The sequence below is a fragment of the Nomascus leucogenys genome, chromosome 10, assembly GCF_006542625.1.
Source record: "Nomascus leucogenys isolate Asia chromosome 10, Asia_NLE_v1, whole genome shotgun sequence".
NCBI lineage: Eukaryota > Metazoa > Chordata > Mammalia > Primates > Hylobatidae > Nomascus > Nomascus leucogenys.
In genome coordinates this window covers 69,982,000-70,008,487 of record NC_044390.1, presented here as the reverse complement: position 1 = coordinate 70,008,487, position 26,488 = coordinate 69,982,000, and the positions used below count along the sequence as shown (strand labels likewise).

Here is a 26,488-nt window from a genome sequence, read left to right as displayed (position 1 = left end):
ATGATTAAGACTCATTTAACACTCCAGGAATGTTCTGCTGATGAACAATCACTGAGTTGGAGGCAAGAGAAGAAGCTTTAGATACTAACCGACCCTGTGACCATGAGCAAGTCACTTCCCTTCTCTGTGCCTCAATTTCCTCACTTATAAAGTGAAAACAAAGGGCCAAGTGAGGGTGAAAGTGTCCCCCTGCCCTGGAGATCTGCGATTCTATAACATATGGGCAGGAAAGACTTGACACCACATTCAGGGTCTATGTGGGCCGTTCTGAAGGCATCTGGCCACCCATCACCTTTTTATGGCTAAGTACCAGGTTGGTTCTGTGGGTGAAGCTTAAAGATGGCCAGACACCAGCTACTCCAGTGACTCTGTTTTCCCCCAATTACAGGAAATTGGCCTTGCCTCTCTGGGTGCACCTGATGAGTACATTGAAAAGCTCGCCACAGTAAGTCCCTTCTCTCCCTGGGTGGATGGTGGGAGTGCTATAGGCTATGGCCCTCAGGTCTTTGAAACTTTCCTACTCCCCTGGAAGCCAGGTTATCTGGGGAAAAAAATCAGAATGTGGTGGGTTACATTTGCACAAGTGAAACTTCACATTTTGATAGATTTCTCCTTAATAAATTTGATTTTGAAATCAGCTACCTGCAGATGTTTACATCTCTTAAATTTTAAGCAGTATCTTGAACCCACCAACAGGCTATAATAGTAGCCCTTGAAAACCCTTGGCATAAAGTGTGTGTATGAAGTAATGTGGATCCAGAGCTTTGAACATGGAATGTTTACATCTCTATTTTTCACACCAGAGCATACATTAGGATCTTTTCTTTCTCAGACTTGAGGGAGAAATGGTGGTGGGCTTTCCCCTTCTTGCTGAACACTTTCCTCTCCTGAGTATATCTGATGACACTTGTCCACTGGGGCTATAGAAGCAGCAATTCTGCATAGCAGGTGATTTCTTTCCTTCCCACTCGTTTCTAATTTTAGTACATCCCACCCCAGCCACTAGCCACATTACCTGTCCTAGAAGTTGAAAAATAAACATTTATAATTGAATTATGGACTGCCAATGAGTGCAAATCTATTATTAAGATATATCAGTTTAGAAGCTTATGAACTCGTTCCATCAGAAAGGCTAAAATCTCCCAGAAGGTTATTTTCTCACTGACAGCTGCTTTTAGGCCCTGAACAAGTGGCTTTTTCTTCCTCATCTCTAAAAATGGGATGCAATAGCTCATATCTTGCCCATCTCAAAAGCAACTAAAAATTTAACTATTTAAATTGAATGATTTAAATATTTGTGAACATGAGTTTTTAAATGCCAGAGGCTACAGAGATACAAGGAGCGGCTTTCAAAGAAGTTACAGAGCTGGATAGAATTTCTCATTTCTACAAAGAAAATAAACGGAACTCAAAGCATCATGTTATCTGCCATAACAATATTAAAATGACTTATCACCAATTTGACTTCTCTAAAAAATTGTTACTGATTGACAAAATGTTACTGATTGGTTGGGGAACAGTCCTGGATTCTTGCTGCCCTTAATTTGCTGCGTAACTACATGCATGTTGCCTTACCTTCCTGGGCTGAAGACTCCTCACCTGTATGTGAGGAGGTCAGACTGACTGAGCTCTGACAGCCCTCCCAGGTTTAACATTTTCTAGTCCAATAACAGATGTAACTAATAACCTACCCCTAATTCCCCAAAACTATGACTGTCTCCAGCAGCTAACTGAGCTCTGGGTTACTCTTAGCCCCAGAACCCCAATATTCTTTTTTTCGGGCCAACTCTTTAGGACATATTGAACTGTCAGTTATTGAAAGAAAAATACTTGGTTATTGGGGAGATAAATGCAGTAGTTGACTTCAGAAACATCCCCAAGTTTAGCATGGATTATGGGATATTCTCCTTATTGATTCTACCACTACCTAATCTGCTACCTCCCACTATTGTGCCTGATGAGCTCTACCAGCTTCAGAGCATCTGAGGAACATCTCAGTCTAGTTGACACCACAGAGAAAAAAACAAAAGAGATGGAGGAGTTCCTGTCATATGGAGAACAAATTGTTGGGGGCCTCCTTTTGGGTATTCTTAGTACCTCCTGATATTTTCCATCATGCTTTACATTCAGCCAACACTCGATTCAACAGGTGACTAGATAGAGTGAGACACAAGACACAGAGACGTGATCACAGGTCATGCTGATTCAGAGAACAAACCTGCACAGGCTTCTACCTGGGCAATCCTGTCCATGGCACTGGGGCAGTTGCTGCCTTCTCCTTCTTTGGGGTGTGTACTAGTCAAAGATCCCCAGAGAGAAAGAACCAGTGAGATATATAGACAGAGAGAAAGAGAGAGAGGGAAATCTGAGAGGGGACTTATAAGGGGAATTGGCTTACACAGTTATTGAGGCTGAGAGGTCCCACGATATGCTGCCTGCAAGCTGGAGAACCTGAAAAGTCAGTGGTGTAGATTAGCCAAAGTTCAAAAGCCTCAGAACCATGGAAGTTGATGGTATAACTCTCAGTCTGAGACCAAAGGCCTGAGAACCCCTGGGTGGTGGTTGGGTGCGAGTCCCAGAGTCCAAAGGCCGGAGAGCCTGGAGTTCTGATGTCCAAGGGCAGGAGAAACAGGGTGTCCTGGTTCCAAGAGAGATAGAATACGAATGTGGCTTTCCTCTGCCTTTTTCTTCCATCTGGGATTCCAGCCCATTGGGTGGTTCCCGCCCACATTGAGGAAAGATCTTCCCCACTCAGTCCACTGACTCACATGCCAATCCCCTCCAGAAACACCCTCATAGACACACCCCAAAATAATGCTTTACTATCTATCCAGGCATCCCTTCATCTAGTTAAGGTGACACATAAAATTAACCATCACAGAGTGTGCTCTCAGATTGACTTTCCATTCCAGATTTACTGGTTTACTGTGGAGTTTGGGCTCTGCAAACAAGGAGACTCCATAAAGGCATATGGTGCTGGGCTCCTGTCATCCTTTGGTGAATTACAGGTATGACCTTAACAGGAACCAAGGATGGATTTAAAAGTGATGGGTACAGAAAACCGTTATTTTGCTTTCAATATTGTTGAAACCCTGTTTGTATCCATTTTGACATGCAACCTGGGAACTCATTCTCTAGTGATTGGTACCTTAGCAGCTATGATTTGATTATGGCTGTGGGTGTTACAGATAGAAATGGAATTGCAAATACACATATCTCTGGGGAGAAGGGGCCTCCTGATTCCAAGGCTGACCTATGCATGCAGCCTTGTGAGTATGCAAACACATGCCAGAAAGTGTGGTTGGCTCCCACGTGATCTATTGACCACCTTACTTGAAAGTAATTGGAATGAATTACTCCTTTCTCCCTTGGCTGTAGGTTTTAGATGAGCTATGAAGGGTAGAACCTAGTATGTGCAAAGTAATTTGGCTCACTGCATTTGGGCTGTGATGTAGAAGGAATCAGGGTGAGATGAGAGAAGGGGCACAAATGGCCTATGGGATGCAGCAGGGAATACTGATCCTGATTTAACAGCGATAATAACTTTTCACTTGGGGCCTACAGTACTGCTTATCAGACAAGCCGAAGCTCCTCCCCCTTGAGCTGGAGAAGACAGCCATCCAAAATTACAGTGTCACGGAGTTCCAGCCCCTGTATTATGTGGCGGAGAGTTTTAATGATGCCAAGGAGAAAGTAAGGTGAGGTGGTGACAAAGGTGAGCCACTAGCTCTGGGGGACTCCTGACTGGTGCCACTCATCTGTGGGTGGTTGGCCAGGAGAGTGGATTCCAATGCCTACAGCAACTTTGTACCATAGACAGTTTCTCTCCCATGTTCTCCACCCTCCTTTTCTTCCATTCTCTGTTGGAAGGTTGGGCATGCTGACCTTTGCACACACCCCTGCCACCTGGTCCCTGTTCAACGCAACCACCAAGTTAAGATACTGAACCCTCCTGCATACAGAATGGCCACAGAAGTCTCCCCACAAAATCAAACAAGTCTTATAACCTAGGAAGTCCTTTCTTCACTTTCTTCTCCCAAACATCTACAAAACATGCTTCCTCATTTGTATCTTTTCCCAAATTTAATCTCTATATATCTTTCTCTAACCAACTTATTTCTACTCATCCCTGCCACCAGTGCTTCTGTAATACTTATTAACTTGTAATATATTATATAAGGTAAGCTCCACGAGGGTAGAAATTTTGTTCTTTCTATTTTCTGTTTTTCCTCCAGCCCCTGGAACAATACCTGACACAGAGTAAGCACTCAATAAATAATTGGTGAAGGCATTAATCTCAGAGGCAGTTCAGCAAGAGGCTGATGGAGTGGTGCTGGGACTCTGAGACTGTTGGCCCTCTGAGTGCACAGTCCCTGCACCCAAGCAGGAAACAGACAGGGCAGGGGGTCCACCTGGACATGAATATCCTAATACTCACTGTACATTACCACTTAAAAAAATCTTATCAGTGATGGATGACAGGCATGGTACATACTGGCCTTTGGGAGTCTATGAAGCTGGGTATGTTAGCTTTCAACCCTATCTGTGGCCTCTGAGAGGTCAGAGGAATGGAGGGGAGTGGTGATAGAATAAATGACTTCCCAAGGAAATATACACTTTTGAAAAGAGAGACATGAGGGAGAAAAGAGAGACATAAGGGAGAAAGTCAAAGACATAAATGAACATACATCTTAGTCTTTCCTTTCTAAATCCAAATTCCATCCTCCCCAGACCCCTCACAAAGAAAGGTAAAAATTATCCCTTTGACAGCTCATTCACTTACCTTCCATTTGCAAGGTAAGATTGGGGGACAAGACAGGTCCAGCTAACATTTGTTTGAGAACACTTTGGAATAAAGAGACTTCAAAGAGGACTACGTTTCTTTCTTTTAAAATAGATATTCCTTAATTTATGTCTAATATCTTTAGATAATTTAAGGTAAAATGCTGGCCCACAAATCCACTTGGTTTGGCCTAAAATGACTATTTCTCCAGCTCTGTCCAGAGCTCTCAAGTCCTTCTGGCTCTGCTGTTTTAGTTCTCTCCTAAACTGGGAGCCTAGCCTCCTTCCAGCATCATCCCCCTCTCCCTCCAAGACCCAAGGTTCGGACCCAGGCACTGGGGCTTAGAGGCAGTGCTGATGAGCACCCTGTCATACCAAGATCACATTTGGATGGGCCCTCCTGGAGACAACTCTCTAACCAGCAAGTGATCTGTCCCAGCCCAGCAGGGAAGAGCTTGCCAGGACACAGGCCTGTCAGTACCGAGGCCTCAAGGGAAACAACCATGAAAACCCCATTCTGCTGAGAAGTGGCTCAGAGAATCAGAGAATGCTAAAGAACAGGGTTCAAAACAAAGCATCTTCACATCCCTTTGGATTCCCTCAAAGCATCCCAGCCAAGAGAAACCAATTCTAACCACTTGGAGTTTCAAGATTCAAGTTGTAGGCAGAGATGTGATTGGCTGAGCATGGTTCACATGCTAACTCCTTGCCAGAGGAGGGCTGGCACCGAATACTGACTTCTGGACTGATATGCACCTAGTGGCATAGGGGTAAATCACCCAAAGCAAAAACAAGCTGCTTTATGGGAAGAAGGAGGAAGAGGTGCAGAGCAGGCAAAATCACGGATGTGTAACACATGGCTCATGCCACCAGCTGGGCTGAGACAGCTCCTTTCAGAGAAGAAGAGGTGGAAATATATACTTGGCCATTTGTTCTTCATGAAAGATAGCAACTGACACTCATGGGGCACTCACTCCATAGTAAAACAGCATTTGCTGCAACCCCCTGGGGCAGGTACTATTATTGCCCCAATTTTACAGAGGAAATTGGGGTACAGAAGAGTGGTCCCCTGTGCCCATGGTCACAAGGGCCATAATAGACAGAGGCAGGGTTTCAGCCCAGGCAGCTTGACTTGGAACATGGGGAGCCACTCTTGCCAAACTTGGAGGTCCCTACTGTCTCCTGTAACATTGTATTTTCAGTACAGCAGCTTATATGTTCACCAGAGGGCAACTTAGAAATTTGTGATTACTTTGCAACATCTTGTTAATGGTATTGCATGATGTCCCTCTTAGAGGCCCTCATGGTGGATTTCTCCCAGATCCAGGAGTAAGGCACTGGGAAGGCACAAAAGCAAAGGGTCCAGGCCAGACTCAGACTGCCTGGGTTCCTTCCCAGCTGCATAACTTACTGACAGTATGGCCTTAGTAGTCACATAGCCTTCCCAAGCCTGTTTCCTCATCCATAAAATGGGTATAGTAATGGTGACTTTCTCCTAAGGTTTTTGTGAAGGTTAAATAAGGAAGGATATTTGTAGACAGCATTGGGCAGTTAGAACTTAACATAGTTCTTGGTACATAGAAGGTACTTCATCGATGTTAAATTTCATTATTAACATAGTGCTTTCTTCACCAGTTGAGAGCTATTTCCCTCTGCATTGATTGTCAAGCATTTCAGAGCTTTTTTTCCTCTATATAGCATTCTTTAGCTACATTTTACTTACTCTTGATTTTATTTAATGATAGGAGTTTGTGGCTTTATTGTATTCAGCGCTTTCATCGTAAGCTATCTCTGTCTTCTTGGAGCTAGGTGACTAAATAAATATGTGCATATATGTGTTTGTACATACACATACACACACACAAAGGCTTCCCAAGAAGACTCACTAAAACTCCATTCCCCCCCTCAGCCCTGACTGTTGAAGACCCTGCTATAGGGAGGTGTCCGTGTTCCTAAAAGAGAAGTAAAATGCCACTGAGAACTCTCTTAAGATTACCTTTTTCCAAATGGTGCCCTTCACTCAAGCCTGTGGTTTTGGTCTTAGGAACTTTGCTGCCACAATCCCTCGGCCCTTCTCAGTTCGCTACGACCCATACACCCAAAGGATTGAAGTCTTGGACAATACCCAGCAGCTTAAGATTTTGGCTGATTCCATTAACAGTAAGTAACTTACACCTTACAAGGCCACTCGGTTTCTCAGTAATAGAAGACTGTCTTTCCCTACCATCGCCACAGGAAAAATAATAAATTTATTGAAATATTTAATTAAGGAGAAAAGCACCTCCATGTAAGCCATGGGTTCATTGATGGAGAAGAACTTCACAAAAAGGTCAGAATTACCCTTGTGTCCTTTTTCCTTTGACCTTCCTAGATTCTACTCCACCTCCCACCATCATTCCACCTTTCCACACTTGGCCTGTCACTGCCATGTTCCTTTTTCTCCTTTGCCTCTCCATCCCTTCTATGCAAAGTGTCCAGTTGGCATCACTCTGCCTGGTTCTATCCACTTTATAAGCTGTCCAGTGGCTCATCTGTTGGCCTTCCACTCTTCCTTCCTAATGAGAATACTATAATAATTTCTCTTAAGAATATCACAGGGTTACCTCATTTATCACCTGATTATCTCTCTAGCCCTTCATACTCTCTTCCAGCAACACTGATCAATTTTTAGTTCTCATGCTCCTTCCTGACTCCTAACCCTTGCCCATGCAGTTCTTTATGTTTAAAATATTCTCCTTTCCAATCTCATTTACTTGGTATGTGAAGACATGGCATAAATGGAAGGCTGCATCACGCCTTCATCCAGAGATCTTGCCATCTAGACTGAGTTATCTGCTTAGACCATAGATTCTAAAATTTGAATGTGCATCAGAATCAAATGAAAAGCTATCTAAAAATTAATAGCTTTGAGTCATAGCCAAGGCTAAATTTACCAAATTTGTGATAACTCTTGGGAGTTTATAGACCTCAGGTGATTCTGACACTAGAGTTTTTTGTGAACCATACTATTAGGTTCAATGATTTCACTTCTTGAAGCATCTGTAGATGGTAATGTAAAAGAGAAATGGAACAGCTAATGATTTGCCTGGGGAGAGACCTGTTAAGTCCTTCCCTGGGAAGTGACCTATGGAAAAGGGATGCTGATTACATTAATGGCTCTGGCATTTTCTAAAACATGCAAGTAGTTATACCATAATGAGGCTGTAAGCTCCTTGAAAGTTGGGGTGGCATCCAGCTTATCCAAGAAGCCCACTTATCCCCTAGTGCTTTGCATTGTGGACACTTGAAGAGTGTTTTTTATTATATAAGTGGCCCATTTTGATGGTGTTTTTCTTTGTAGGTGAAATTGGAATCCTTTGCAGTGCCCTCCAGAAAATAAAGTGAAGCCATGGACAGAACTTGGTCTGTCAACTGTGAATCTGTTGATGGAGATCCAACTGTTTCTTTCATCAGAAAAAGTCTGAAAAGCAAACCTTAATTTGAAATAACAGCCTTAAATCCTTTTTAGAACAAGATGGAGAAAAAACAAATAAGTCAAAATAATCTGAAATGACAGGATATGAGTACAGACTCAAAAGCATAATGGTAAATCTTTTGAGGTCATCTTTGATTTAGAGACGATAATCCCATACTCTCAATTGAGTTAAATCAGTAATCTGTCGCTTTTCATCAAGGTTAATTAAAATTTGGGACCTGCTTCATTCAAGCTTCATATATGCTTTGCAGAGAATTCATAAAGGAGCATATAAGGCTAAATGTAAAACACAAGACTGTCATTAGAATTGAATTATTGGGCTTAATATAAATCGTAACCTATGAAGTTTATTTTCTATTTGAGTTAACTATGATTCCAATTACTACTTTGTTATTGTACCTAAGTAAATTTTCTTTAAGTCAGAAGCCCATTAACATAGTTACAATAATTGAACTTCTTTAGTATTATATTAATATAAAAACATTTTTGTATGTTTTATTGTAATCATAAATACTGCTGTATAAGGTAATAAAACTCGGCACCTAATCCCCATAACTTCCAGTATCATTTTCCAATTAATTATCAAGTCTGTTTTGGGAAACACTTTGAAGACATTTATGATGCAGCAGATGTTGACTAAAGGCTTGGTTGGTAGATATTCAGGAAATGTTCACTGAATAAATAAGTAAATACATTATTGAAAAGCAAATCTGTATAAATGTGAAATTTGTATTTGTATTAGTAATAAAACATTAGTAGTTTAAACAATTTCACTGTTTCAGTTATTTCCTGGAATGAAATATTTCTCTCACTGCCTTAGAAATACATTAGCTAGATAATTTTGTAACATGAGAAAATGGCCAGAGGCTCATATCTCCAACCTTTTGCAGGGGCTCCTTGTGACACTCAAAGTCATGCCTGGACAGTCAATGGACTTTGACTTTTGTTGATTGTGTGTTTGCCATGAAAACATGAATATCTGAGAAGCAGTGGGGAGAAAAAAAACAATGTTTTTGAAGCTATGATTTGAAATTCTCATACTACTTTACATTTTATTTTGGAAATAGTTAAGTCTTAAAGAATTTGCATAGTGTTTCTTTGAGTTTAGTTCTCAGAACAGCTGTAGTATCATCAACAGCAAATTCTGGGTACCTTCCCAGCTCCACCCAATTTGAATCTCTAAAGATAAGGCCCAGAGACCTGTATTTTTAAGTACCCCAATTTTTTTTTTATTATTCATAGCCAAATTCTATCAGGTACATTCAGTTTGAGAAAACCTGACTCGTGGTGGTCGGTCTGCCACTGCCAATGATATCAATGTGGATAAGCTGTTTCCCTTCTTTAGACCTCAGTGTCACTCTAACAATGAGGGAGTTAAACTTTATAAACCAAGGACCATTGCAGCCTTGAAATATGATTCAAATCTTCACATGTGTCTTTATATAGCTATCCCTGATCCACTAATGGGGTGTTACAATATCTGCTTACATATGCCAGCTGGGAGGAAAGAGGAATTTACTGAATGTGTCTGAATTTTCATTGTTTTGAAGTTGGAATTTTATGCCTGTATCTATGTTTATGCCTTTGTAAAACCCACTGATTTTAAAAGTGAAAATGGACTTTTTTCTCTGGTGTTACTATAAACACAAAACAATCCCTGCAAAGGGATTATTCTGATGTTTCTTTATTTCACATGAAAAGTTAATTATTGACTCTGGAACTTAAATATTAGACAATATTTTTGACAATATTGAAGAGTGAGTTTTAGTCCAGTAAAGATGTTTTAATGAGCTTGGAGGCGAAGTTTTGGTTAAGTTATGATTTTCACAGGAAGTTACATACTGAATGAAGGATAATATTTGTAGTTTTGGTAATGTGCTACTCAGTTCTTAGCTCTTTTTTATCCACATATAAAATTCCAGTCTATAGCAATGGGATTTAATACATTTCCAGTATGTAAGTGTTTTTATTTGTTTAATTTCTAGTAAGTGAGCAATATTTTAGAAATAGTATCAGTCTTTACTGACAGATGATCTTGCTGAGTATAATCAAAATGAATACATAAAAAATTCCAAGTGCATGGTATTGATGTTTAATAAGTTTCTGAAAGTAGGAATCTGAATTTTAACTGTAGGTTTCTAAGTTATATAATTTTGTTGTGTTTCAAAAAATCCACCAATAAAATGTCAGCTTTATAAAAACAGAAACCTTGACTTTATTTTCACCTCTGAAACCGTTAGCACCTAGCACATCACAGATGCTCAATAATTTATTTTAAAACAATTGTGGAGTGAGCTGCATCACAAGGAAGGTAGCGAAGATTGTTTATCACAAATAAACTATTGTGTAAGAAAAGTTTAGAAACAACTAAATTTGTAATTTTTTCCTCTAAAAGTTATTGAAAATTTATAAATTAGTCAAAATTGTGATTTTTTTTTCTGAGACAGAGTCTTGCTCTGTTGCCCAGGCTGGAGTGCAGTGGCATGATCTCGACTCACTGCAACCTTAGCTTCCTGGGCTTAAGCGATTCTCCTGCCTCAGCCTCCCAAGTAGCTGGGATTACAGGCATGCACTGCCACACCTGGCTAATTTTTGTATTTTTAGTAGAGACAGGCTTCTCCATGTTGGCCAGGCTGGTCTTGAACTCCTGACCTCAACTGGCTCACCAGCCTCAGCCTCCCAAAGTGCTAGGATTACAAGTGTGAGCTACTATGCCCAGACAAAATTGCATTTTTTTTAAAAGAAAGATATTGCCCCTTATATCCAGTTTAGACTGGATTATGGCTAGTTTGTATTTATGCTGCTTGGATAATAACTGCACTATGGTAAGTGCTTAATAAATGTTTGTTGATAAATAAAGATAAGATAAAAAATTATACCAGTGAAACTTCACAGGTGTCCATAGTCAGGCTGAAATGCTCAGAAAGCATTTAGTGATTTCTCTAACATTTGCAAAAAAAAAAAAAAATCATCGAGGAAACAAAATTAAGAAAGTATATAAAAATGTATTTTGCAAAGGAAAGATTAAAAATATGTTTAAAGTATCTTCTCCCCAGTAAAGTGTGCATGCAACCTCAACACACAAACACACATACACATAAACACACACACACACACACACACACAGATGGTCACTGCCTTTTAATAGATTTCCTGTGAAGTTTCAAAAGTAAAATTGCTTGAAACTTGAAAGTTGCTAAGAGTAGATTTTAATGTTCTCACTCCCCAAAAATATAAATATGTTACATGATGGATATGCTAATTACCTTGATTTAATCATTTTATAATGTGTGTGCACATATATGTATATGCATATATGTATTGCACATATATATATATATACACACCACATTATACACCATAAGTATATACAGTTTGGATTTGTGAATTTTAAAACTTTCTTTTAAAAAGATATTCTTCTCTGAGAGATGGGATTCTTAAGTTTCCCAGAAAAGAAAACATTACTAAAGAAATCATTACAGCCTGTTAATTTTTTAATTTGCCTAAATGAATAAAAGATAAATGGCAATTAAGCTTGAACTGCAGTGCTTATTTTTCTTTAGATCATTCTTAGGTGGTACATGATGTCCAGAGGAAGTAAGTGGATCAGCATCTTTCATTGACGTTATTAAAATTTGTCTATATTTTAGATGCCTTTAATTTACTATTCCTAGAGGCAGACATAAATTAAGGAATATCTATGCTAAAAGAAAGAAACTTAGTCCTCTTTGAGGTCTCTTTATCCCAACGGGTTCTCAAACAAATGTTAGCTGGACCTGTCTTGTCCCACAATCTTACCTTGCAAATGTAAGGTAAGTGAATGAGTTGTGTCAAAGGGATAATTTTTATCTTTCCTTGTGAGGGGTCTGGGGAGGATGGAATTTGGATTTAGAAAGGAAGGACTAAGATGTATGTTCATTTGTAACTTTGAGTCTCTCCCTCATGTCTCTCTTTTCAAAAGTGTGGATTTCTTTGAGAAGTCATTCATTCTATCACCACTCCCCTCCATTCCTCCGACCTTTCAGAGGCCATAGATAGGGCTAAGTTGAGGACTTCATCAGCAAAGGCACAGAGCAGCTGGCCCTTTCCCTAAGACCCACCCTGCCATATATTGGAGTAGAACACATTTTAAAGCTGTTCATTAGAGAGTCACCAGGCATCAGAATAATCCCAAAGCAAAAAATTAGCTTGGAACAACTACTTTGCTTGCAAAAGGTAAGTGTTGGTCTAGAAAGGCTTCCCAGCTCTGGCAGCACCCAAATACTGCTTCTGCCCACCTTCTCCATATCTGAGAAGATAGATAAACTCTGTTTCCTTGGCCTAACAAAATAAATCAAGTTTCAGAGTGAAAAAGGAGGAAGCAGAAACTTTCCCAAACTTTCTGTTCCTAGAATGTCCTTGGGAAAGCCAAGGAGGCAGGAGGCTGTCTTTGAAGTCACTCTTGTGAAAAATAACTACTAATTTTCCCGCATGGAGTGCAGCCTGAAATTACACAATAGAGGTTTTGTGACTGTGAAGTGCCTTCTAAGACAAGCCCTTCAGCCTGGGGCAAAAAGAGAGAGTAGCATACTATCCATGCCTTCCAGAGCGGAGACTCTTAGCACCGAGGACAGCACCCACATTTGTTGCCAGTACTGAGGGCAGGGAAGTGGGTGGTAATCCTGAAAGCCTTTATTTATTTATTTATTTATTTATTTATTTATTTATTTGAGACAGAGTCTCGCTCTTGTTGCCCAGGCTGGAGTGCAGTGGTGCGATCTTGTCTCACTGAAACCTCTGCCTCCCGGGTTAAAATGATTCTCCTGCTTCAGCCACCCAAGTAGCTGGTATGTGCCATGACTCCTGGCTAATTTTTTGTATTTAGTAGAGATGAGGTTTCACCATGTTGGTCAGGCTGGTCTAGAACTCCTGACCTCAGGTAATCCACCCGCCTCCGCCTCCCAAAGTGCTGGGAACCAACATGCCTGGCTGAAAACCTATCTTTTTATGGAGCAAGAGTCAGGCACGGAAAGAGAATGAGTTTGTACAAAGACCAGGAAACAAGATTATGACAATTATTTTGCTTACAGGAAACTTTGAATAAATTTTGGCTGCATAAAGACAGAATGAAAAAGTGTGTCATTTATCTCCTTAATGACAATGTCCAATGTCTTACATTTTACACAGACAAAAATCAGGTACCATTTTTTTTTGAAAAGCAGTACACTCCTACATGTTACAATTTGGGATAGAGATAGAAAGATGTAGCATCTTTCAGGAGACTGCTCTGGTGATCCCAATTCAAATGGCAGTTCTTCCATCAAGCTGAACCTACTTAAATAGACTCCTAATCTCCCCAAGTCTCAATTTTTTATCTGTAAGGTGGAGAAGATGCATGTCTATCTTATCAGGTTGTCACAAAGATTGAACAACATATTGTGTATATGGAAGCTCTCAATCACTTCCAATATTATCTAACAATTTTAAATATTTATTATTCTTATTTAAAGCACAAATGGGCTCTAATAAGTGTTGGTTATTATTACTCTGATCATCTTGGTCCAGCAACATAATCCCAATTGACCACTCTTTCCAAAGAGATGACAACTGTAGAGAAGCTTCCAGTTGAGAAAAGAATTTTAATTAAAGTAGAATTTAAACCTTTCAACACACACTGCACATGCACACACACACACACACATACATGTACACACATGTGCATGTGTTATGAACAATAAAATAATAAAATTTGCATCAACTTGAAACTAAAATTATCTTGAAAATGGCAACTTTAGAGATTGAAATTGAAATTTCCCATTGAAGCTTAAGGCAATAGACCTTCATTCTTTCACCCTCCTTTCTGACATCGTTCTTCATTTTGCAGCCTCCTTTCTCTCATGGAGCTGCAGCATTACCAGACTTGTAGATCATAACATTCAAAAAGTCAGCATTTGCTTTATTGCTAAAGACATTTCTTGAAATGATCTGTCTCTGTGTCCCTGACCAAATCACATTTTGAGTCCAAATTGTAATCCCCACAAGTTGGGGGAGGGATCTCATGGAAGGTGATTAGATCGTGGGGGCAGTTCCCCCATGCTGTTCTCATGATAGTGAGTGAGTTCTCATGAAATCTAATAGTTTTATAACAGGTTTTCCCCCACTTTGCTCTGCACTTCTTTCTTCTTCCACCATGTGAAGAAGGACGCGTTTGTTTCCCCTTCTGCCATAATTGTTAATTTCCTGAGTCCTCCCCAGCCATGCGGAACTGTGAGTCAATTAAATCTCTTTCCTCCATAAATCACCCAGTCTCAGGCAGTTCCTTTTAGCAGCGAGAACAGATTAAGACACTTCATTCAGCTGGGGGTGTTGTGCAGTGCACGCTTTATGAAATAGTTAACACATTAACATAAACAACATTGATTTAAAAAAAAAATAGATCATGCTACAGACAGGTTGTTTTACTAAGGAACCAGCACAAGAAAGCATGACTTCACTTTGCTGCCCAATTTTAAGGTAATTTTGGTGAGATCTGGGAGGCTTTTTGTGTTTCCAGGAGCAAGAAGTGGAGAACAATTTTTAATACAAAAGTCACTGGCACTGTGGCCATTTCACCCTTTGAGCACATTGCAGCCTACAGAAAAAGCCAATTTGGAGGCAGAATCAAAAATTCTTGCAAAATAGGGCAAGACAAACCAGTCCTTCAAACATGAGGAAGTGAAAGAAAGCAGCCTATTGCTCCAGGAATATTGCTCCATCTCCACTCATTAAAGGATTGTAGAATAAAAGTTGCCAAAATCTGCCACCAGGTGTGTAGTTTGACGAGGGGGAAAGATAATCCATTAATATACAAGGTTTTAAAACTCAAATTATTGCACTTTTTGGGCTTAATTGCACAAGCTTTTATTTGAAAATAAAATAAATATTTTATTTGGGCTTAGTGAAAGACTAGACACATTAAAATGATTACTGCAAGGGCGATGCAGCAGAACCTCTATTGCTCCACCCTGTGGAGTTGATTTAGGATATTAGTCTTTCTGCCTAAGCACCGCTGGATTCCTCGACCTCCTTTTCTCTTCCCTCCCCAGGAACGCTCCAACCTGAAAAGGAGCGCCTTCCACGCATCAGTCCTGGCTTAGAACCAGCTTAGCTGGAACCAGAAACATGCTCCATTCATTTCAAGAGATTCAACCCTCATCGTTCCAAAAATTTAGTTTATATTTGATGAACTTAAAGGGGCATCCCGTCAACATACAGGCGGGGACGGTGGGTTTAAAACCAGTCCCATCCCCAGTTTGCCTCAGAATCCCCAAGGCCAGCAGGACTGCTTAGAGATCAGGAGTGAAGCTGGGAATGACCATTTGGCTACTGCAGCGCTCACCTTGCGCTTTACCGCCTAGATTTGTTTGTGGGGCAGAGGAGAGAACTGGAGAGAACTGGGGCGGTGGTGGATAAATTCTGGGGGATAGGGGAAAAGAGAACACGAGACATATCCGAATAAAGTTTTCTAAGTCCTCAAAGAGAAATAGCACTGACGGAGAACCCGAAAAGAAACCTTCAGATTCTCTCCAGCAGTGATTTGCGCTGCAAAGGGCGCAGAAACGCGGCTCTCAGACCTTGCCTACGGGTGGGTTAATTAAAACCAATCCAGGTTCTGCAGCCCCCGACTCCTCCTCCCTGAGGTTTAGCAGAAGGTAGGCGGGCTGCCCCAACCCTTAAATACCCACGGGTCAACGCCGGCCAGAACCACGGACAGCTCCCGCTCTGTGGCCCTTGTGTCCTCCCAGCGCTGTGCCGTCTGCAGTTTCACCCGGAGGACAAGGAGTGTGGCTGCAGATCGGGTCGGCCTGCCCTTGCTCTGCTTCTTCCCCACCCACACTTGGTGGGTGTCTTCTAGGCTGTCTAGCCTTGAACTAAGCACCCCAAGAGGAGTCAGAGCCAGAGAGATGAGAAAGGGGCGCCCGATGAAGATCTAGGACCGTCCCACTCTGGGAGCTCAGCTACTGCGCCCGAGAGGCAGCGCTCAGACAGCGGGGAGGAGGCGGCCGCGGAGCCCCTGGAGATGGAGGGTGAAGGCCTGCTTTCAAAGTATCCCACATCGTTCAGTTACCACTTCCTTTGAGAACTCTGTTTGCTCACAAATGAGAGAGAGATCAGAGACGTGTCAGAGGCCTCACTGTACAGTGAAACTGAGGTTTCCCAGCATAATAAGAGCAGTCCTCATCCACTTTCCCTTCCCCATCCCTTCTCCACACTCTTTCTAACTTGGTTCTTCGAGGAAAGAGGCTAGCCAGATGTGAAATTCACTCATCCATTGTGCTTCCCCTTTCCCCAACCACTGGGAGGTCTTCACACTCCCCATCTCCCTTCTTCCCAGACCTGCCAATCTTCAGGTCCCATGGAGAGAGCTGAGAAGAAGATTGAGTCTCCAGGGCCCAGATGGGTTGGGACCTGGGGGTTCTCTTCTTCTGGTGGGAGGTGGAGAGGGAGTGTGAGATCCTTCTGCTTCAGGTTGGTCTTTTCTACTGGCTTCTGTTTTAAGTGCAGGGGAGAGCTCAATGAAAAAGTCTGTTTCTCCAAGACTGAAGAAGCTTTTTGCAAGTGCAACCTTTGTTCAAAGAGTTGGACCTTTCTTTGTGTATGTGTGAGGAGGGGTGTGGGGGGATAAGTGGGGAATTCTGGGAAGCATATTTTAATTCATTTGATCAATAGCTTCCAAGTGTTTCGTCTCTGTTAACCCCCAAAGGACTCAGGGCTGGTCCTAGAGAGAGTGGGAGGCTGGACTAGGCAGTGGAGAGAAGATAGAGGAAGGTGGAAGGTGGCCACCAAGTTTTCTTCTTGGTTGGGCATTAGAATGGGAATGCAGACATTCTGTTGTTTTTAAGGATTTAGAATATAAATTATTGCTATTGGTTATGGGCATTTAAACTAGAATCAGAAGCAGGAAGTGTTTGTAAAAGAGTGTCTGGAAATCTGAAAACTAAATATTCAGTTAGGCTTTACCTACTTAGTTGAAGAGAGAAAAAAACAACCACCTGATATCTTCAGGCAAGTGCTGCATGCTCTAAAAAGACACTATTTGGGGAGTATAAAAGAATACACCAACATGATCTCTGCAGCAAATATCGCAATACAAGCCAAGTGCCCACTAGTAAGATTGCTCAGATAAATTATTATCTATGCAACAGAACATTGTTCAAGAGTTCAAAATAAAATGAAGTAAATCTACAAATAATGACCTAGGGAAGTCTATGAGGTATTTTTAAGCAAACAAAAAGCATGACCACATTTCTATTTTTTGAAAAATGCTATTAATGATGTATATGTGTGTACATGGATATACGTATATTTGTATGATCACAGAGGATAACAGAGGCTAGCAAGTGGGAATGTTGCCAGTGGTTACTACTGGGTCTGAAATGATGGTCAAAGACCGCTCTTACTCTTTACCCCACATGCTGTTTTAAAAAGAAGAAAGATAATGTGATTAAAGGTAATTTGAACTTGTTACTGTTGCTGTTTTTATTTTTATTTTAATATTTTATGTAATAAAGAATTACTGAAATTTGAGGATAAAAAGCAAGTACGTGAAGATTTCAATTACTGATCCATCTCTCCCTTTCAATCCCTTGAAGCAAAGATTCATCATTTAGAATTCAGACCTGCCAAGACCAAGGATGCTTTGTCTCAGGTGAAAATTTACATGAAATGTAACATTTCTAAGTCCATTGTCACCATGTTTATTGATGCCTTAAAACAAGAGCTCAGATGTGGGCATGCTCACCCAAAAGAAAGAGATAAATCATTGTATTTCTCTATGCAGAGGCTCTGAATCTAAACTGAGGATGGAGATAAAGTTCTGCCATTTCCCTGGATTGGCTATGATTACAAACCTGTTCCACTTTAAAGGCAGTTCCTGGAATTGCCATGTGCCACAGTCTACACACAACTTTGCTATTTCAAACCTTTCTGAGGAGACAGCAGAACATCGTAGTTAAGCAAGGGCTGAACATGGTTTTGCCATTCACTCAATACGTGACCTTAAGCAAGTTATTCATCATCTTGTGCTTTTGTTTCCTCATTGGTAAGGTGAGAACATAACAGTATCCACCTTGTAGGTTTCCTGGGAGTGTTAAGTAAGACAAGTCTGTAAGGAGCTTAGGAGAGTGCTAACTGTAGTAGTTATTATCACTAATCCTACGTGGAAAAAATGCAAATCAAGGAGAGTGGAAACCTGTTGCAAGCAAATTGGTCCTTTTTGGATAAAAATATCCATAATGAACAAGAGGGATGGAGCTGGAGATTATAGGTTAAGGAAACTGACACTACAGTCTGCATAGTTAGGTGGAATAACATGGAGGGTTTGAGTCAGGACCCCTGGATTCAACTCCCAGCTGTGCCGCTTACCAGCTACTCCCACATGAACAAATATGTTACCTCTCTGTACTTCTTGTTAACTACAAAATGCCAAAAATAATACACACTTTCTATGCCGACTGAAAATTAAACGAATTCTAAGCATTCAATACATGTTAACTACCATCTGTCTCTTACCCTCTAAAAGCTAAATTGCTTCAGATGCTCTCAGTAACCCTACCCCCACCCTTCTGCCCTTTCCTTTTCAGTGCAGAATGGCTGGCTGCCAACTGCCAGCTCCTAAGTGTCTCTTTTTAAAAGTTTTATTCAGATGCTAAGGCACTTTCCCTTTATGGTAGACCAAAAGTTCCTAGGAATTAATAACTTCCCATCACATCATTCCTCTACCAATGACCAATAAGAGCTGGTAGAGGCTTTCTCCCTCATTGACTCTCAAAGCTTTATCAGAGGCAGTAAGCTCAGTTGCCCACAATAATAGCTGCCTGCCTGATAACACTCCATGTAATTATTGCCTTTCTTTACCTGTCTCTGTTTCCCATTTTTCTATTTTTAGTACCCAACTATACTATTTTCACCAAGATCCTTTTCTGAGAGTCTGCTTCTAAAAGACCCAAACTAGGACATATGTGCATATGATGATAATGACGACAACGATGAAGACAGTGATGATGATGATGATGATGATGATGATAGTGTGTGTTTCTCACCCAAGCTTCTGCATTGTTTTTTCCCCAAGATTCTCATCTATAAGCCCTTATCCTATAAATGATTAATTCTAATGTCTCTTTTTTCTATCTTACCTCGGATATCTTCATTTCTCCTTCTTACAGTTTCCTTGTTTCCATAGAAAAATACAAGATCTTGACAACTGCAATCACCTGGTAACAAATCATGAATCTGGTATGGACCACTTTCACCTTGTAAGTAAAATGGACTTGTTTATCTTAATTCCACCTCACAACTTATTGGTTATACTCTTTAACCTTCCAAAAAGAATATTCCAGGCCGGCTTTTTATGTGCACTGAAAATAAATGCCATCATTGCCACTATCATGCAGGAACCTGAAAGGCAGATCCCTATCTTTCCTAAGAATATGGCTAGAAATTTAGGCCAATTAATATGTTGTACTATAAAAACTCTAGCCCCAAATATATACACAAAGGTAAATTGAACTCTCTTGTTCATAGGTAACTTGGAAAGAGTAATTCCACATAGTAGAGTGAGTAGTCTGGAGTGAATAATCTGGGCTGGGTTTACATCTTGCCTCCTCTACTCCTAGCTGAGTAACCTTGGGGAATTTATTTAACCTACCTAAACTTTGGTCTTCCTGTTTACGAATTGGGGATAATGAAAATAATACATACTTCACATTCTTTTTCATAAGGATTATATATACTATATATAGTAAGTACTTAATACAATGGCATATAGTTAGTGTCCAGGAAACGTTAGCCCTTATTCCTATTGATAATAAGAAGAAACAGCAATAGAATCTTACTGAGGAACCATAAGGGACCTCATGGTACATACCGGATTTATACATCTCAAAGCTGAAAAGAGACCACAGACATTCTGCAGCACAGAAATTCCCCAACTGAGGTCAGGTGAGGTGACCTCAAAAACACGGGATTCATTTCAACAAACAAACGTAGTGATTGCTTACTGCATGATAGATATGATTGTTGATATTGGGTTTGTTATTGTACGTACTATAGGCTAAGAGGAGAGCTAGTTTTTGGAACACAAAAAGGGTATAATTTCATGCAGAATCTGTTTATTGAGATCTAGCAGGTGGCCACAAATAATACCTAACACCAGCTGAAAATAGGAAACCATTTCTCTTTTCCAGGCCAAGAATATTTCCAGGAACCAACCTGCTTTGGAAGGGGAAGTGGGGCTTCTTGGATAAAGTTTCCTGGAGAGAAAAGGAGTTCTAATTAGTATGGGCACTGAGGTGAGGGTACATAGAAACAGAGATGGGGGCAGCATGCTTCTGTCTGGCCACCCTTAGTGGGTTGATATCTTGATCAGTTGGTTGGCCAGTTCCTAGGATAGAATGAGGATCCACAGCATGTAGACCGTATCACTGCCTAGGAAACACACAGTGGTGCTTGCCTTAGGAATTTCTGCCCCTTCTTTCCAAGACCCCATATTGGAGGCTCTATCCAGAGTGAACTACTGAAATTCTTTTAGAACTTTTAACCCAAATAAAGCTGGGCTACCTTATGCCCTATTTTAGAAACAGTACTTCTTTCTAAAGAAATGTCATCATGGCAAAAAAGAAAACAAAGAAAAGAAAAGAAAAGAAAAACATTGTCAAGCAATGTAATTCTTTAGTGGAATCTTTGGAAAGGGGAACTTACAGGAAATTCCATTTCTTGCCATACAGTAAAATGCCCTGATGCGCCACAAATTGCTCTTCTCTCTTTTGCCTGTACTTTTTATCAGTCTCAAACCTCCAGCTCTTCTTTCTTTCTCATATTTATCTTCCTATCTCCTGACTCTCTGCCTTTAAAGATAACAGTGTTATGGTACACACCATGATCTCTGAAACGAAATTGGCTAATACGCTTTGAACTCTGGCACTATCATGGTTTGTTTGTGGCCTTGGAAAAGTTGCCCAACAGTGGTTGACATATATTATATTAACTTTTACCTTGTGCCAGGCAGGTATTAAGTAACTAGCCCAAAGTTACTTAGCTAGTTAGTGATAGAGCCAGGACCTGGCTCAAGCAGCTTGACTCCAAAGCCTACGTTCTCTTTTTTTTTTTTTTTTTTTTAAGCGGAGTCTTTCTCTGTCACCCAGGCTGGCACAGTGCAGTGGCGCAATCTCAGCTCACTGCAACCTCCACCTCCTGGGTTCAAGTAATACTCCTGCCTCAGCCTCCTGAGTAGCTGAGATTACAGATGCATGCCACCACACCCAGCTAATTTTTTTTTTTTTTGTATTTTTAGTAAAGACAGGGTTTCACTATGTTGGCCAGGCTGGTCTTGAACTCCTGACCTCAAGCAATCCTCCCACCTTGGCCTCCCAAAGTGCTGGGATTACAGGTGTGAGCCACCATGCTTGGCCCAAAGCCCAGACTCCTCAGGACTATGCTGTTCTGCTATGTTATGCCTCAGTTTTCTCATCTTAAGATGGGGATAATAATAATACTGCTTCATGGCAGAAAAAATAATGTACTGGGGAGTGTTAAGGCTATAAATATATTAATTTCCTTCTGACATTAAATGGTTTTAATGGTTGCATTTAACTGAGTCAACTAAAATTCAGAGACATTAGGTTACTTTTTTTGTAGTCTCCCTGGTAAGTTGCTGAACAAAGCTGGGCTTAAATTTAAATCTATACTATTTCTAGTTGAGGCATTCAAACTCATACTCAGCCATCTGAGGATGATGTAATATTGGGCGTGTGATTTTTACCTTCCTGGGTCTCAGTTTTCTCACCTTTAAATTTAGAGTGTTCACCCCACAAACCCATGGTAATTATAAAAATTAGCTATAAAAATGTAATTTGTAGACCTTCCAATGGCATGGAAATGTTAAGTGTGGTATTGTTAAGTATTATTGGGTCTTTCTAGAAGTGTTTGCCTAAGTTGCACAGAGCTGGGGAATAAACAAAGTTTGATGGAAACACCAGTCACATCAAAATCACCCAAGGACACTGCAGATGGCCATTCAGCCTACTGGGGGATCTAGTAAGAGAACCTACTGAGGAGAGGATAGAAGGGAGGCTGCTAAGGTACCTGAGGCCAGAGATACAGGAAAATTAGCTGCCCTCACTGCACATGTGGGGATAGGGGGAGAATCCCTGTTCTGCTGGAACAACAGTGCTTCAGAGAGGCTACTACTCACGGTGAAGAAGGAAGCTTTAACAGTGGAGATCATGAAGACCACAATCACCTACACATCCAATCTTCCCTTATCCCCTGTCCTAACAGAATCACTGTACTTGCCTTTCCTTTGAATGTGGGTTGCCTCAGGCATTTGTTCAACAAATATTTGTTACGCACCTATTATGTGACAGACACTATTCCAAAGCATACAGACAAGATTTCTGCTTTTATAATATCTGTATCCTGATAGAGGGAGGCAGGAGGGGAGACTAAAAGAAACAAATGAAGGATATGATTATTTTGTCTGATAAAGACTGTGAAGAAAATAAACATCTGATTGCTCATCAAAATCATCTTTGGTAATAGATCATGATATACTTTTGCCAAATAACCTGAAAGTGCTCAAAGAATTGAGTGGCGTTACTATATAGTTTCTCAGCACCTAGAACTATAAAAAATGGGGAAAAACCCAAACAAATATAATCAATACTGGTTCCTGTTTCATTTTAGTAAAAAATAAATTTTGTATAAACTAAGAGGGTTAAAAAATTTTCCATCTTTTTAATTAACAAATGCATTTCCAATTATAGTGCACTTTTGTGGTTAGCAATTATTTATAAATTGTGTATTAATAGTATTTGTAAATGTCACTCAGTCCAAAATATATTTTAACCCTCAAGATCTTAGAGTCATGGAAAAAAAGTTTTAAAGAGGCTTAATTTATATTCATTTTTTTTGTGAAGATCAATAAAATGCTTTTAGGAATAAAATATATTGCATTGCAACAAAATTTTGTGAGCAATATGAAATGAAAATATGGTTTCAAAAAAAAAAGGACAGACAGAAAATTTCTAACTATTAGCAAAGTGCATACCACAGCTTTTGGCTGGATTATTGTGAGTATCAAGCTGCAACGGAATCAGATTTCAATGGATACCAATAGAAGAATTAGCTAACCGTTTTATTTTAAATGTGAATATTTTAATACACCAGCGATTACATTTTTATGACATAGGATAAATTTTTAGGCGATAACTTAAAAATGTCTTAGGGGTGTACATACATGCAAAATTCTTTTAGAGAGTGTATAAGATTTGAATATCACGTGTGTAATCTTTATACTGCACTATACTTAGTGGCCCCTAGATGGAGTCTCTCCTCACATGTTGCCTCAGTTCCACAAGGACAACTTGGAAGGGTGGAGAGCTCTCATTTGCATTAACTGCTCCACAAATTATTAAAAAGGCCTTGATAGGAAGCTCACCGGAAGGAAAATGTGGCATAGTGGAAATAGCAGTAGATTTTGCTCAACATTAGTTTTCCTGGTTCTTCTCCTAACCAGTTCATTGGCACTCTGAGCCTCAGTTTCCTCATTTGAAATATGAGTGGTAGGATACATTCATATAAAGAATACAGACTCTGGGATTGGACTGCCTGAGCTCAAATTTCAGCTTTGCTACTTACCAGCTGGGTGACCTGATATATGCTTTTGATATCTCAGTGCTTTCTGTCTGTCATCTAATAGCCATAATAGGAATGATAGTAGTACCTATTGAATAGAGTTGTTGTGATGATTAAAATTTATAAAGTGCTTTGAATAGTGCCTAGCACATAGATATAATTATTACTTTTTACCTTAACTATTAATATTATTATAATCATTAACATGGCTTTTGAAAAAATGAAAATGAACAATGCATAGGAAATGCTTTAAACCCCATGGCTGCTACACAACTAAAAGAAATGCTAATAAATCACATTAGCTATGGTGCTTTCAGCAGCAAATTACAAAAACAAAAACAAAACTAAAATGGGTTCAACCTATGAGGAGATTTATTATTTCCTATAACAATAAGCTCATATATGTGACAGTCAGGGCTCCAGTGCTATAATTCCAGGCTCTGCCCTGTGAGGTGTTGTCTTTGTGCTCACAGAATCTTCCCTCTCACTCACAAGACAGCTACTACCGGAAGCTGAAGCCAGGTACTTCCTTCTTCCCTTCCATCTAATTGGCCAACGTAAGTCAGGTGCTCACCTCTGCATCACTAATATTTCTTAAGGAAGTTCCGCGCACTGATTGCCTTAACTCCGGTGTCTGAACTGATCCCTGGTACATGGGATAGTGTGACTAGGTTAGGACAATCAAGATTCAGACCCTGGAACTGGAGATATGAGTCACACATCTCAGTCAGTGTCCTAGCAGGGAGCAGACGGCACATTGAAACTAGTTTAATGAGAATTTAATAAAGTGACTATAAAGCTGTGGGCAAAGTTTAGGGAACTCAGCAAGGGATGGTGCAGTGTCCAGGGCTGGCAACAACAGGAACCAATACTGCCCTCAGCCTGAGGATTAGGGGGCTATTATTAGAACACAAGTGCCGAGAATCAGATAGGGAGGGTTGCCCAAGAGGTTCTTTGTCCATCTATAGAGGGATGCTGTCAACTTGCAACTACCTAGCAAAGAAGGAAGCCAGAAGAATAAATACCCACCCTCCCTCTGAAAGCCACAGTGCAAAGAAGCCATTAATGCCATCAATGCACACCCATCACCAGATCAGGCACTCAGACTCTAGGTCACAGTGGAGAAAGATAAGCAAATGGAATTATGAGCATACATGGACACTGAATACACATGAGCTGTACAAAGGAGGGGACAGATACCTAAACAAAATCATATACTGTTAGGAAAGAGGAAGAGGAATGCTGGTTAGACATCTAACACAATTCACTATAAGTATTCTTTTTCAAAATAAGATTGTTCTGTTTTGGTTTCAAATATAAATTATCTACAATTGAAGATATCTTTAATTTTTAAGTAAAATTCCTCCTCAAAGGAGAGGCACAACAAGATAACAAAAAAGGCTGAACTGTCACTACTTGATGAGAGATTCAGGGAAAGATGGGTGTCTTGACCTTTCAGGGGAAAGTGAAGAAATCCATTCCCAGAAGGGATTGCAAAGGGAAGTGGCTGTTCCCTTGATAAGGCCACAGAGGGCAAGCCTAATGAGGCCTAAGCCAGTTACATGGTGTAATTTACTGAACGGTGTTGGCTGCCTTGCAGTGTTTCAAGGCAATCTTTTTGCAATACATGATTAGTAGGAAAAAGAGATTTGGATTTTGCCATTTTCCAAAGGAAACTTGACTACATTTAGTAATACAGAAAAATGTTCTCTTTGGAAAGTCTCATATTTCTATGCAAAGTGGTGTCCCAAGTCAGAATTTACACAATGTATTATTGCCTAGTGTATGAGGATCAGCTAATTAGTTCTGAACTAAATGTCAAGATAAACAAACCCAACCTCTAAAGAACTCCAAGAAGCTCTGTGACTAAGTGTCACCGTCAAGGACGAGAAGAGTCTATACCAGTGATTCTCAACACTGGCTATCTATTAGAACTTTTTGGGAGATTTGAAAATTTTCTGGGCCCAGATTCCACCCCAGAGCAATTAAATGAGAATCTCTTTCAGTAAGGTGCAGGCATTAGTACTTTTTGAAAAGCTCCCCAAGTGATCCTCATATGCTTCCAGGGTTGAGAAGCTCTGGTCTATAGGACACCTATATTTCCAATAGATGCAGCATGCTCAAATCAATCAGATCAGTTGCTGTGCTGATGAGTCAATTCAGTCCAAGTAGCCATGTTAGCATGTAGAGCCTATGACTGTTTTGCTGTGTCTTTTAGCCAGATATTGAGCCAGCACAATAGCACAGTTAAAAAGGAGGACTGCCTGGGGTCAAATTCTGTGTCCACTCATGGGCTATGTGACTTTGGAAAAGTCACTTAACTCTTTTGAGGCTTAGTTTCATCATCTGTAAAATGTGGGCAATGGTAGGAATTACAACACGGATTGTGTTGAGTATTAACTTAGAAAATACTTATGGAAGTCTCAGAGCAGTGCCCATCACAGAGTGAGCCCTCACTAACTGCACACTGTAGTTATGTGTCTAGATTTAAGCCAACTGGAAGTCCCGGGAGGATCCCTACACCGTTCCCACTGGCTTTGTAGAGTTCTATCTGGCAGGAGGTTGGGGAGGAGAGGTTGT

General features: G+C 40.4%; 1 protein-coding gene across 1 annotated transcript in view; it reads left to right on the top strand.

Annotated features, from left to right (window-relative positions):
• The window catches only part of PAH (phenylalanine hydroxylase), a 105,404-nt gene extending 96,379 nt beyond the window's left edge, over window positions 1-9,025 (top strand). Inside the window, exons 10-14 of the mRNA XM_003269933.3 lie at window positions 389-445; window positions 2,913-3,008; window positions 3,565-3,698; window positions 6,827-6,942; window positions 8,123-9,025. Coding sequence (XP_003269981.1) covers window positions 389-445; window positions 2,913-3,008; window positions 3,565-3,698; window positions 6,827-6,942; window positions 8,123-8,166 — 447 coding nt within the window. The 3' untranslated portion in view covers window positions 8,167-9,025. The remainder of the gene's footprint in view (window positions 1-388; window positions 446-2,912; window positions 3,009-3,564; window positions 3,699-6,826; window positions 6,943-8,122) is intronic.
• The last annotated feature ends 17,463 nt before the right edge of the window (window positions 9,026-26,488 follow it).